At 41.2% G+C, this 13,373-nt stretch overlaps 3 protein-coding genes and 1 long non-coding RNA gene across 4 annotated transcripts; 1 reads left to right on the top strand and 3 right to left on the bottom strand.

Moving 5' to 3' along the window:
- Positions 1–331: 331 nt before the first annotated feature.
- On the bottom strand, positions 332–4,781 carry LOC110525808 (3-ketoacyl-CoA thiolase, mitochondrial). The gene is made up of 10 exons (XM_021606246.2): positions 4,501–4,781; positions 3,712–3,878; positions 3,481–3,609; positions 2,938–3,054; positions 2,655–2,802; positions 2,279–2,454; positions 1,943–2,072; positions 1,753–1,823; positions 1,395–1,549; positions 332–1,158 (listed from the first exon to the last, which is right to left on the bottom strand). Exons 1-10 carry the CDS (start codon positions 4,514–4,516, stop codon positions 1,074–1,076), a joined length of 1,194 nt encoding a protein of 397 aa, XP_021461921.1. The 5' UTR covers positions 4,517–4,781; the 3' UTR covers positions 332–1,073.
- Positions 4,782–4,863: 82 nt separating this feature from the next.
- LOC110525810 lies at positions 4,864–6,467 on the top strand. Its single transcript, XR_002473829.2, has 2 exons — positions 4,864–5,609; positions 5,792–6,467. It is a non-coding gene; the product is annotated as an uncharacterized LOC110525810 (long non-coding RNA).
- Positions 6,367–9,142, bottom strand: c6h22orf39 (chromosome 6 C22orf39 homolog). Its single transcript, XM_021606247.2, has 3 exons — positions 8,992–9,142; positions 7,586–7,753; positions 6,367–7,364 (listed from the first exon to the last, which is right to left on the bottom strand). The coding sequence occupies exons 1-3, from the start codon at positions 9,019–9,021 to the stop codon at positions 7,227–7,229; spliced, it is 336 nt and encodes a 111-aa protein (XP_021461922.1). The 5' UTR covers positions 9,022–9,142; the 3' UTR covers positions 6,367–7,226.
- A 402-nt stretch (positions 9,143–9,544) lies between these two features.
- LOC110525806 (ubiquitin recognition factor in ER-associated degradation protein 1) lies at positions 9,545–13,365 on the bottom strand. Its single transcript, XM_021606245.2, has 12 exons — positions 13,191–13,365; positions 12,608–12,740; positions 12,357–12,389; positions 12,132–12,253; positions 11,740–11,870; positions 11,561–11,633; positions 11,324–11,392; positions 11,142–11,210; positions 11,018–11,068; positions 10,790–10,878; positions 10,477–10,561; positions 9,545–10,317 (listed from the first exon to the last, which is right to left on the bottom strand). Exons 1-12 carry the CDS (start codon positions 13,191–13,193, stop codon positions 10,246–10,248), a joined length of 930 nt encoding a protein of 309 aa, XP_021461920.1. The 5' UTR covers positions 13,194–13,365; the 3' UTR covers positions 9,545–10,245.
- Positions 13,366–13,373: the final 8 nt, after the last annotated feature.

The following is a 13,373-nucleotide window of genomic DNA, read 5'->3' as shown; positions in this document are numbered from 1 at the left end:
AGTGATTAATGACTGAGTCGTATTTGTAATTTATAGAGCTACATTTTCTGTTCGCTTTTAGCACTCATGATAAAATAATGATGAGCTGCCTTTGAAAATATACTGTATGTATCCATACCAATCTGTAGAGACTCATATCAGTTTTTCTCAAAGGGTCAGTTTCCAGGATCCAGATTACGGTGGCGTTCCAGGTCACCTACATTGCTATACTGATGTGGTTCCTGAGAAAAATACTTCTTCAGGCATTATGACATCCCAAAATGGGAGTATTATTGCAATAGGCCTAGTAAATAATATTATTTAAAGAATGTGAACAACAATCCTACACAAATGTATTGATAATTTTTTTATTTTGAAAAATCTAACAAATCTTAAATGCAACCTTGCAGATCCCTGCGGAGTGATAATTCATATTAAAATGCAAGGCAAGAGAGAGGCTGTAAGGAAGAGGCAGAGATGCTTCTCTCCTTCCACAGAAAGCAACTTCACCCAAACTCAAACCACACTTCTCATCTCAATTGTTAATATGCTACAGCGAGAGGTAAATAGTACAACCAATGAGCTAGCACTGTTATCAAGGCAAAGACAAAGACAGTCCCTTACAAAAAAAAAAACAGATTTAGCCCTTCAGATTCACAAGGCCTCTTTAAGCAGATACAGACAGTATGGTTTCCATACATAAACATTTAGAAAAGGTAAAAGGAATATGAAGTATACGAGGGAGTTTATCACAGACATTTGGGTTACAAAACACCCTTGTTTCTGTGTTTAGGTAAACAGCAATCATTTTCTGGAGTAATTGACGAGATATTGTGTATTTCTTCGAGTGTAGGTGGTAGAGTCTTGGGATGTTTCAAAGTATGCATCAAACATACAAAAATCTTGAGGGGTGGATATTCTTACATTTCAAGTCGATGCAATCCGGTGTTTAAACTCCACATTGGACAAAAATCTTAAGTCGCATTCGAGTGTGTATATGGCATGTACTCTATTGGGTATGTAGGGTGTGGTGTATTTCGAGTTTGGATGGTATTGAAAGTACACTTCTGAGTGTGCATGGTTTGGTCTCTTCCTCAGTGAGTGTTCTCTATGATGATGGCGATGCCCTGTCCACCACCGATGCAGGCTGATCCCACAGCATACTTTCCCCCAATCCCCCTGAGAGAAAGAAAAACACAAATGAATCATTAGACCACTTCTCTGTGACATAACATGAATAGCTCAGCCATTGAATTGTGTCTTATTTTTTTCATAGTTAAAAGCATTTGCCTGTTACTTCACATGAGACAACAATGAATTGTTCTAATTTTATTTGACCATTTTTGTCTACATATTTACAGAGTGATAAGAAGTGATCCGGAGTAGTAAGAAGACTACTGGTGTGGTGGGGTTACCTGAGCTTGTGGACCAGGTGCGCAGTGATGCGTGCTCCTGAGGCTCCCAGGGGGTGCCCGATGGCAATGGCCCCCCCATCGGCATTACTCTTCTCTGGGTCCAGACCCAACACCTTGGAAACCGCAAGGTACTGAGCAGCAAACGCCTCATTCACCTGAGAGAGAGCAGAGGGGATAGAGAGAAGGACAGGAGAAGACAGAGCAGGAGAAAGACAGAGCAAGTGAGAAGGAGACAAAATGAGGAAATCAATTCTATCAGGTAAGCTGCATGACCCAGAGTATACCAAAACAGAGCAACCAAATATCTGCCACTTTCTGCATCAGTTCCTATTTATGAACATAAAACAGACGAGTATACCTCCACCAGATCCATGTCTTGGAGGGTGAGACCTGCTTTTTTCAGGGCTTCAGTGATGGCTGGAACTGGGCCTGATGGTGGAGAATGACAGAACCTTACGAACAGAAATCACATGATGGCCATGCTAGAAAGGCCTATATATTGGGATGTATCATATGTTTTCATCAAGTACATGTTGTCAGTCACCCACCGATTCCCATAATGCTTGGGTCACATCCGGAGACGTGATATGCCACTATTCTTGCCAATGGGGTGAGCTTGTGCTCTTTCACAGCTTCCTCACTGGCTATCACCAAGGCAGCAGCTCCGTCTGACACGCCCTGTGGAATAGGAACAGAACATGAAGATCAGTACATTCAAAACTAGCACACGGGATTTACACCCAGCAAACTAAAATGATCTGCACTCCATTTAAAACCGGTGTGCTTGGGGACAGATTGAATGTGATACTCTGTTAGTAGAAGATGGTAGGAACTGGGTGGAAGAGCTTGGGTCCAGAATTGAATCGGTCTTATTTAGTACTCACTGATGCATTGGCAGCAGTGACCGTTCCTTCCTTCTTGAAGACAGGAGGTAGCCTAGCCATCTGCTCCAGGGTGGTCTGGGGGCGAGGGTGCTCGTCCTGGGTCATGGGTACCTTGCCCTTCTTAGCCTTCACATCAATGGGCGCGATCTCTGCCGTGTAGTGGCCCGCCTCGTGGGCTAAGGTTTAGAGAGCACACAGACAAACTCAGGGATGTGGTCAGCATTCAGATGGAAATCTGGAAAAACAGTTTATTGTCATGGTAATATGGCGTTCACTGTCATAATATTTCTGAGGGCAGATAATTAGGAATCCCTGATTAATCAAGGCAGAGATTGTAAACATGTGAGCTTAGTTAGGGTAAGGGTTGATTTCTGACCTGCCTTCCACCTCTGCTGTGTCTGGTGTGCGTATTTGTCACAGTCGTCTCTGCTGATCTCGTATTTCACTGCCAGGTTCTCTGCTGTGATGCCCATGGGGATCTTAATGTGCAGGTCAGTAAGTCCCGCCCACAGAGTGTCCTCCAGCTGAGACAAAGGAAAGAGAGAACACGTTAGCTTAGCCCTTGGTTCAGAGCAGCTGTTAGAGGGCCCTTATGGTCAAAAGTGACAAAATCTATACCCATTTGGTATTTTATCTCTCCTCATTTATTAATTCAATACCTTGAGGTCGAGTCCGAACTTCGTTCCGAAGCGGACGTTGCGGACAGCATACGGCGCCTGGCTCATGCTCTCTGAGCCTCCACACAATACCACCTCTGAGTCCTTCAGACAGATTTCCTACAGACACAGACAGGGTCTTAAAGAAGACAAATGGTACAAGGCTACTAATGTTCCTATGCCATCGGCAGAAACTATGCACCTACAATTGACCTACAAACAATGAAATGGTGGTTTGAGTTTAACATTTCTTTTTTTTTAAACACATAGGGGCATGGGGTGACCTCAATATACTTTAAAATGACAAAAACAACTCAAAACTTTGTAGAAATGATAACGGACCTATATTCATACCGTTTATTGACTGTCCAGATCACTAATTATCACTGCGCACAGTCAATGGAACTACATTCAAAGTTTATTGGCTCTCCAGCTCAGGGAGCATAGAAAACTCCCAAAGCACTAGAGGACAATTTTTAGCACATTTTGACAGCAAGAAAATAAAACCCCTGGTGTAGAGTCTCAGTGTTTATATGTCTACTATACCTGAGCTCCATTGATGATGGACTGAAAGCCAGATCCACACAGGCGGTTTACGGTGAGAGCAGGCACTGGGATGGGCACCCCACACCTCAGGCCCACGTGACGGGCGATGTATGGAGCATCTGCAGAGCTCTGAAGGGAAGGAGATTGGGAGAGAGAGGTATAGTCAGCTCAAACATTTCCTTCCTTGAGTTTATCCTTGCCTCTGCTTGCTTTTTGGAGTTTTAAGCACACCTGCATGACGTTTCCAAAGATGACACTGTTGACAAGCTCGGGTGCCACTCCCCCGGCGGCGAGAGCAGCCTTGGAGGCATGCTCTGCTAGGTCTGTTGCACTGTGGTCTTTCAGAACCCCGCCGTAGGTGCCAAACGGGGTCCGCTTAGCAGACACAATAAACACACCTGGATGGAGAGAAAGAAGAGGGTTTGGGTGTGAGGTGACTAATCCAGCTTTACTGCAGCTTTAGAGTTGTTGATGACATCATCTATGTGAATATCTAAAGCAATACAAATATTTGACTTGAAAAGTGCTGCCTTGCCTAGATTCACTGCTTTAGAGTCCTATCATAATCTACTGCAGTGCCATTGTAATTATCTTGTAACTAAGAAATGCCGCGGTCACCTTTAACCTACATTCATCTCCAACTCACCTAGCCGATAAAAACGTTAACGATAGAGAGGATTAACTGACAGTTGTTAAACTATGTAACAAGACAACACTTAAATAGCTTTGTTTACATATAGAGACAGACTGACAGCGGTCATTCGTTCATTGAATACCAACAGCTCCAAAGACAGGAACAAATTAATCAGCTCAAAATTGATTGTTTTGATAATCTATGAACACTAGCTATACTTTACCAATTTTCAGGAGTCACCTGGTTATTATTTTACAGATGTTAACGTGTGCCACGCAGTATGCATAGCTGCCTTTATTTTGCAGAGCAAGCAAAGCATGTTCATAGAAAAGCATGCATTTCGTGGTGAGTGCGTGGTTTATGCTAAATATCAAAATATAACTTACTTCTGATAAGTGACATAATATTGATTCCTCCTCACGTCCACGAAGGTCAGTGTATCTGTGGGAATTTAAGGGCACTTTCTGCCAAACCCTGGCAAATCTTGACCTTTTACCTAAATAATGTGTAACTAATCATTGAGACAACAACATTCGATACAACGAACGTTTCATGTTCAGATGGTACTGGAAGGATATTTTTAAATGGTTACTGATAGAATATTTATTCCGTGATGTAGCTATGTCTATTCTAATGTTACCAATGGTATATATCTGACGTAACCAGATCAATGTTACAACAATGGGATCGAAAGTGTCCATGTGAAACTCGAGATTCATGTACGTCATTCTCTCCATTTTCAAGCAAGGAGGCAGCAGTGATACACGGTAATAACTGTTATTTGACGTGTTTAAACACGAGTCATATAGTATAGCAATCATGTATCTGGCTGTATCGCGTACCCTGTGTATGGTATTGTCCCGACAGACTGCGGTGGCAAGGTGAGTTGTAACATGCACCGTGTGCATAGCTAGCAACGTTGTTACAGCAGTTGAACATGCTTTATTCTACATGTAGCTACATATTGTATTTAATTCTATCATAGTTGTTGTCCAGTTGTATGCTAAAATCTGAGCCAGTTAGCTAGCTAAGTTATCTATTTACTGCAGTGCTGTTACAATGGCTAGATTTAGCTAACTAATACTCCCCTTCCTCTGACTTGCTATGTTCTGAACAGCTCTTTGATTGGAGTGAATGGTCAAGTCAGACAAGGTTCTTGTTGTCTACAAAGAGTTTGTTCTCTGGTGCACGTTAGTTTCAGTCGTCTACTCTGTTTTCTATTGGCACCATTTGTTATAATTGCACTACAGGCTCAACTCTCACTCATTCTGCCTATGTGTGCCATTACAGGGCGGAGCCAAAGAAGAAGAAAGTGGACCCTCGTAAAGAGCACTATTAGTGCAATCCAAATGCATTGCTCTGTCCTAATGTACACCTGAACAGGTCCTTACTCTATTTGTTCATTTCCTCTAGGGTGTGCTGTGTTCCTCAGCTTCCCTTTGAGGAGAGTGAATAACGGGCTCTACTGCTGAAGGAGTGGTCCTGCTACAAACAGGTATGTGATCTTGTAAGCCAATGTTGGCCGAAGCTTCATCACCACAGCCCCGTTAAAGATCCTTATTTAGAAGCAAAAAAACAGTGAGCAGACAATTACTGTACCTTCTTTGCAGACATTTTGTTATAACCAGTTCCTGTGCCACATTTGAATTTCTTTCCACCCTGCCCCTCTATGAGCAGACCCAGCACCGGGTTGAGATGGAGGCAGTAAGTCTGGCTGTGGAGGCCAAGTGGGATGCTCTGGAGGAGCTGAGGCTGGAGTGAGAGGAGCTCTACAAGGAATCACTGAGGCCAAACCCCCTGCTCTTCCCTTTCAACCACCAGGGATCCAGCTTCACGAGGCACCTGAGGGCAAATGCAACATCAAAGTTTACACCCAGTGAGTGTAACACATTGTGGGCGTAATACGCGTTGACATGGTTGTTCATCCATGTTTTCACATGATTTGAACAGACAGACAAAATATTTGACGAGGATGTTCATGAAAGAAGATAAACATTTAAGCTTGCTCAGAACAACGGCCCGGGCACCATTAGTGGGTGTATGTCTCATTCAAAGTAAGGGTAATTTAACTGCTTTACTGACCATGACCTATTCATCGTATTGACAACTGCCCTAGCATGGATACACAAGTTTCTATTCACACTCATGAAGTGATTCACATTTTGTAGTGTGTGTGCTCTGTAATGTTATATTCATAGATCTCATAGGTTTAAATACAGTCTGTAAGTAAAACATACCAGGGTGTTAAAATAAAGGATTCACATTTGTTTTATTTGAAATGCATTTTTATGTATGCATGTATGTAACACTAGATAAGGTATCATGTGAAATAATAAAAGGCAAAGATCCTGTGTAACGGTGTTACAGAAACACTGGCCTCAATTGCAATAGGTAGAGTCTCTTTCCACACAATGACGAGACAAAAACAGTCAGACCACTGGTGGAAGCCAGAATACTGGATGGTGTGCCTACCCTTTTCCTAATCCAGTATCTCTTTTAGCTGTTCCCCAAAATATTATTTCCCAGTACACACATAATGTATGGAAAGAATGCACAACACTCTGCCACTATCAATAATTTTGTTTTTGATTAGAGTAGAACTTTCTAGCAGTAGAGAACACCGCCCTAATACCAGTGAAGAAAATTGGACACCTCTGGAAAAAAAATCTACGCCAGAGTGGTTTTGTTCCTGGAGAGCAGGCTTTTCCCCAACCAAGCCTAGCACTAAAACACCTTTCTAAACATGGTTTCAACTGAACCAATAAGAGTCAGGTGGTTAAGAGCATATTAGCTGGGACAAAAGCCTTCACACCCTCTGCAAGGGGCATATTCAGAAAAGTTCAAGAACATAAAGTAAAAATACATTGTGTAGAACATACATTCTGCCATGAACAATTATGACTTGTTCCAAAAATACTTGTACTTTAAAATTCTAGCTCTAATGTCAATGGATTGCTCTGAATAACCCCAGGACCATGGCTCCCTAGCCACAATCTCTACAGTTAAAGCTAGAAGAATTGGTTAAGTTTGTGTAGTGAAACAGATCTCAGATGCCACATTGACCTTGGTCTGCCCATGATTAGGGCCATGGCAGTATTGACCCAGGGGATGGTTAGGACTGGGAATCTGGGGACTTTCCCTGGTGCAGGGGCATGTGCCAGTCTCTGGGCGGATCTCGTCTCAGGTCCCACACAGGGGTGAACTTCCTCTGCTCTGCCTCCCGGTTCCTCTCACTCTGCTGTAAAGACTCCTGCAGTAGGGACAGCATAAGAGAGAGAACAGACCAAGTTGGTTGGTTGATCTCTCACAATTGAGACATATTACAAATGTAGTATCCTGTACAGAAGCAAACTGTAGCCAACATTTCTGGACCTTGATGGCAGTTTCCCTGTAAATACAGTATTGCTGTTCCAACGTTGATTAGGCCATTTCCCCTCACAGCAGAAATGATGATTGAGTGCTAAACTGTACCTTGGTCTCAGGGCATGGGTTCTTCTCCCACTCTCTACATGAGTAGTAGTCTTCTTTCCACTGCCCGCAGGAGGGGGATGTGCCATGGGCATAGTAGTTATGGAAACGGTTCCACAGGCTTTTGCAGTGTCTGAATTCACTCCAGTAGTCATCACAGGTCCGGGGCGGCTATGGCGGTCACATATCACAGGTAAATAGACATAAGCATATGACGTGATCGAGGTTAATACTTCTGCCATATTTACACTGAACAAAAATATAAACAACATGTGTTGTAAGATCCCAAAAATGTTCCATATGCACAAAAAGCATATTTCTCTCAAACTTGTTTACATCCCTGTTATTGAGCATTTCTCCTTTTTTCCAAGATCATCCATCCACCTGACAGGTGTGGCATATCAAGAAGCTGATTAAACAGCATGATCATTAAACAGGTGCACCTTGTGCTGGGGACAATAAAAGGCCACTTTAAAATGTGGAGTTTTGTCACAACACAGTTCCACAGATTCTCTGAGACGGTGCGTGGTCTGACGTACAGTTTTATATGGACCTTGAAACTGAGATATCTTTAGTTCGTTCTCAAAACAACATCTGGGCGTACTGCCAAATTGCAGCTACTGATAGGTGTGATTTGTCATCAGCCACTTGCAAGAACACAGAAATTGGTTATAAGAAAAGCAAACATTAAAATTCCCATTACACACGCCCCTACCTTTTTAAAAATGGTATCTGTGACAAACAGATGCATATCTGTATTCCCAGTCGTGTACAATCATGCCTAATGAATTTATTTCAATTGACTGATTTCCTTATTTTTTATTTTTTTTTATTTCACCTTTATTTAATATATGAACTGTAACTCAGTAAAACCTTTGAAATTGTTGCATTTTTTTTTACTTTTTGCTCAGTGTACATAGGATGATACATGTACAGTATGAATCAATTCCTCGAGCATTGTTCTAAATTTCCTAAATGTGACAGCAGCATTTCATTGTGTTAGGGCTGTATTGCCATTTGATAACTGAAAAACTAGCTGGCGTTCCAGTATAATCAGAGTTCAAGAAAAACACAATGGTGAGGCGTTGACCGTCCACTAAACAACACCTATCAAAGTGCCAATTTGCTAGATACTAACTAATCTGTGGTTAATTGGTTATCTAGCTTCGATATTCTCTCAAGTCGGATGATCAGTCGAGGGAAGAAAACCTTTGCTCAAATTCATGCTATCCCTTTCAATGTGGTTTTAGCTTGCTAGCTAACATGTACACTAGCCTCGAACAGCAGAGCATACTATCGAGTCATATAACGCTCGCTAGCTACAAACGAGTTACATTGGTGACTAGGGCCTTTAGTGAAATACGGTGACCTTACGTTATCATAAACAATACATGAATTTGGTACATTACCCTCCACATTGCTCCAGAATCTGCCATCATCACCTCCGTTGTTTTGACTTTTGACAAGAGGACGAAAACGGCCAATCAAGCACTGTGAAAAGGTCGTCACTAGTTACCTAAACCAAAAATTAATAAACCCCGCCTATTTATGTAATTCCTTCTTAAAATGTTATTTTAAACTTCACCTCAACCACAGTGCTAACCTTATCCATAACCCTAAATTAAGAGCAAAAAGCACATTTTTGTTTTCATAAAAAAAATAATTTACGATGACTTTGTGGCTGTGGTAACTAATAGAAAACTGAAAAAGCAGGAGTCCCACCCACCCACTTCCGGCAATGAATGAACTCGAGAACAAGAAGCTGATATTTGCAGAAGTATGCAAAGAAAATTATTCACATCTATAAATTGCTCTATCCCTTTACTGTGCTTATTGCACACGTATGAATTACAATATGTAGCCATTTCAATACCTGCTGATACACATTAACTTTGGGCTCTATGAACCAAAATGTTAAAATCCTTCCACACACAATTATTTAAAGACAAAAATAAACAGAGATTTATACAGAGTGCACTTTATTCAAAACGCTGTACTTTATTTCAGAGTTGATCAATAAACAAAGGAATGGCTCTTATCCACCTCCACCACTCATCACTCTCAAAGTTCGAGTTCAACAGGTTCCAATGTCAGAAGCGTTTCCTAATTAATTTGATACATATTCAAAGAAAAATCTAACCCACTCCATCATCAACAAGGGTAATCCCATTATGAGAAAACAAGGTAGAATTTTTTTTATATTCATCATATTGTAGCAAAAGGAAAGGGTAGCTGGCTTTGGCTGGGCTCAGACCAGCAACCCTGTACTCTAACCACAGGAGGTTGGTGGCACCATAATTGGGGACGACGGTAATGGCTAGAACAGCACAAGTTGAATGGTATCAAAGACATGGTTTGATGCCATTCCATTCGCTCCGCTCCAGCCATTATTGTGAGCCGTTCTCTCCGCAGAAGTCTCCACTGACTAACCTCAGTCCGAATAGCATTCCATTTTTTAGAAGAGCTTTTAACATGCTGACCATGGACAAGACCGTTACAATATCATCAAAAGAAAGTAAAACCTTGCTGATTCCTGCTACGGGACAGAAAAATCAACCAAGCTCTTTTCATGACTTGCTTTTATTGGTTTCTTATGATGGATGTGTGGGTATGTAGAGTCTATAGTAAGTCAGTCAGTCTCTGCAGTTGAATACTGTAGTGCCTCAAGGCTTTCTGCCACCTTTCTTGCGTAGTGACTGTCCCTCACCAGAAAAGGCGATGAATTCTGAATCCTCCTGTAAATATAAAAGACCAGCTTTAGCTTAATGCATTCAAATTTGGCACATCCAATATAAACTGTCTAAATATGGCTTTTATACCTTTCTGAATTTCAGTTTTGCAGGAAAGGGATTGAGCGGTTTATTACCTTTGACTTTTTTGACCATCGTACTTACATCCTCTGTTGTTTTCCTGGGCTGAGGCCTGGAGTTTCTGATGAAGGTGATCCTTCCGACCTTGTACTCGTAGTTAGGAATCCCTCTGTATGGGGACAGAGAGGGATTAAAGGTTAAGACCAGAGCCGGTGTCATCATAGCATGTCACATGTAGTTTTGCAAAATCCCAGGAACTTTAAAAGTTCCCAGAATTTTGCAACCCTAGTCACATATGCATTCAGGGAGATAATGCAGATCTGATCTGCAAATACAAAAGTGACAGGATATGGGGAAAGGGCTAGGGATTGGTTTTAGACTGGTCATAGCTCCCAACCTTTTAATGTCACTGGGATCGATGGGGACGGGGCTAGGCTCAATGCCTTTCTTTTTGCCATCCAGACGATTGCCTGAACCAGTGAAGGCCTATAGAGAGAATAAATATTCATAGATTCATTCATGGGTTAATTTGCGAATGACTGTGTATGAGATACAAATAAATTAAAGTGAACCATACAGTATGTGTATAAACTGCAGTAAGTAAGAAAAATATAAGCAAACTCACTCTGAATCTCATGTCCATGTCAGTCCAAGTGCTGGGGTCTCCTTCCTCTTCCTGTTGTGAGGAGTGATTAGAGTTCATCCAAACATACACCAGATTAGAAATATTAAATACGTGTGGTTCTTACTGTGGGCTCCTCTGGTGCTTTGTAACGTCTCTCTGGTTCTTTGTAACCCAACGGAGCATCAAAGTCCACCTGAGAGACAACAACAGGTATGGCTGGGTGAGGTAGAGCTATTCGGTACCATAATCTAAGCTACAGTGTTGTGTCTCCATTTAAGGTATGATAAACAGTACAGAGGATCTTACATTCATATCACATTCAATGATAGATACGGCCTTGTCTGGCTTAGTCTCCATCACTCGCAGTTCATAGATCTGAAATCAGTATAGAGAGAAAAAAAATGGTGTTAGAAAGATAATACAGGTCAGGCACAACTGTAAGCCACACCTTAAATTTAGAAGCAACATTCTGCTGGAAAGTCAAATTCCATTACAGTTTTGTCTTGTAACCCAGTCATCATACCAATAACATTAAATAGTTACCTTTTCATTGTAGTTAATTGCAATAACATCTCCTGTGGTTAAGCAGGCAAAGTTTCTCAAGGCATTTTCCAACCTATGAGACAGACAAGCAGAATGTGAGAATAATTTCAGAGTAGTTTTTGTGTCTATTTTCAATGGCACTTAAATGTGCAGAGAGATAAGTCTATAACTGTAGCTACACTGCTTTGGGGTTAGTGATATCCAGGAAGTCTGGGCTCTGAGGCTGGAACTTGGAGTATGTTGCCACCATGAGGTTAACACTCTCCACCTGGACCAGGCCCCCTTCCTCCAGCAGGAGATTCTGCATCATCTACAGTGAAACACACAAACAGCCATGTTACTACAGACACACTACAAAAAAAGGGTCATGACCACAGAGAGCTGGTTATATGTGAGCAAAGATTTTAATGAGCGTGACTTATAAACCTACACTGTGTGTCCCTAATTTAAAACATCCTTTGATAGAAAACTTAAATATGGCACTAGATATATGCCAGGGGCTATGAATATGTTTATTAAAACTTCACCAGTTTATAAAAAACAAGTGTTGAAATAAAACAACCCTGCTCACCCAGTGTGGCAGGTAACAAATACCCTCATCTGCTACAAACTCCAAGACACCACAGTGTGTCATTCTGTCTGAGTTCTTGTTGGTCAGTTTGAACAACATGGGGTAGGTAATGTTAAGTCTGCCTTTGGGGGAAAAGAGTGAAGGGTAAAAAAACAACATCTGCTGGGTAAATGGCATTTGTAGATTAGAGTTTAAATCTGGATAATGTAGGAAGAGTATACTTACTTAGTTGATCAAGTGCTGATGGCGGCATTATAACTATAAGGAGAAAACATTACAGTGATATGAGCACTGAAGAACACTTAGAGCAGGATAATACATACTACATTGACTGTATGATGAGGGTAACTGCAATCTCTCACTTGTGTATGGGGAACTGGTGCAAAGCATAGGTGTTAAACTCCATACATTCCTTGTATAGTTATGATAAATTCGAATGTACAATTTATAGAACAGCCATCACATAGATTACTGACTTTTTCCTCCTTTCTCCACATCCGACCGGTCGTTGGGACCCGCCAGCATGGACACAGAGTAGCAGCGGTATTGAGTGGAGAAGCGGTTTTGGAAAGCCCGTGGGATCGGGTGATCAAACATGTTGAAGGAAAACTGTGACATATATTTCGAAAAACAATTAGGCAGTATTGTTAGGTTAAAATTAGCTATTTTGAGACAGTTAGTCAGCTGGTTACTGCAGCTAATTTACCCTGATTTATTTAAAAATATATATTTAATTTCAAACATCTTCATAACTACTAGCTAGCCTGCGTAATGTAAAACTAGGTGACAAGTGACACCCTATAACGATTTTTTAAAGCAGTACGATTCACAAGTAAAGTAGTAAAGTATCTGAGCAAGGTAGCTATTTATTTAGTCTTAAATCGCATAGAGACAATGTGTCATTTTAGTTAAATGGCTAGCCAGGGAGCTAGCTACCGTTACCTATTTCCTACTCGCTAACGGTAGTTAATTTAGCTAATGAATTTCGAATGCGATGTTGTTAGTGTAGGTACTATTTGACAAAAGCAACAGTCAAAACCAATGTTATTGAGTACTTACCATGATGTGCTACTGTACGCCAAAACGTTATATATCAAAATGTATTGAATAAAGCTATAATAAATAGCTTATTTGTTATTCTTCTTCTATTAAATAGCTTATTACTGCTCCGGCAAACTGGCTGCTGGTTGAAACTCCTATGTTGTTTTCCGCTTAGCCACGATGACAGCAGGAAGTGACGAA

Source organism: Oncorhynchus mykiss, chromosome 6, assembly GCF_013265735.2.
Source record: "Oncorhynchus mykiss isolate Arlee chromosome 6, USDA_OmykA_1.1, whole genome shotgun sequence".
Classification (NCBI taxonomy): Eukaryota; Metazoa; Chordata; class Actinopteri; order Salmoniformes; family Salmonidae; genus Oncorhynchus; species Oncorhynchus mykiss.
Note: the sequence above shows the minus strand (reverse complement) of the source record. Positions and strands in the feature narration are given on the sequence as shown.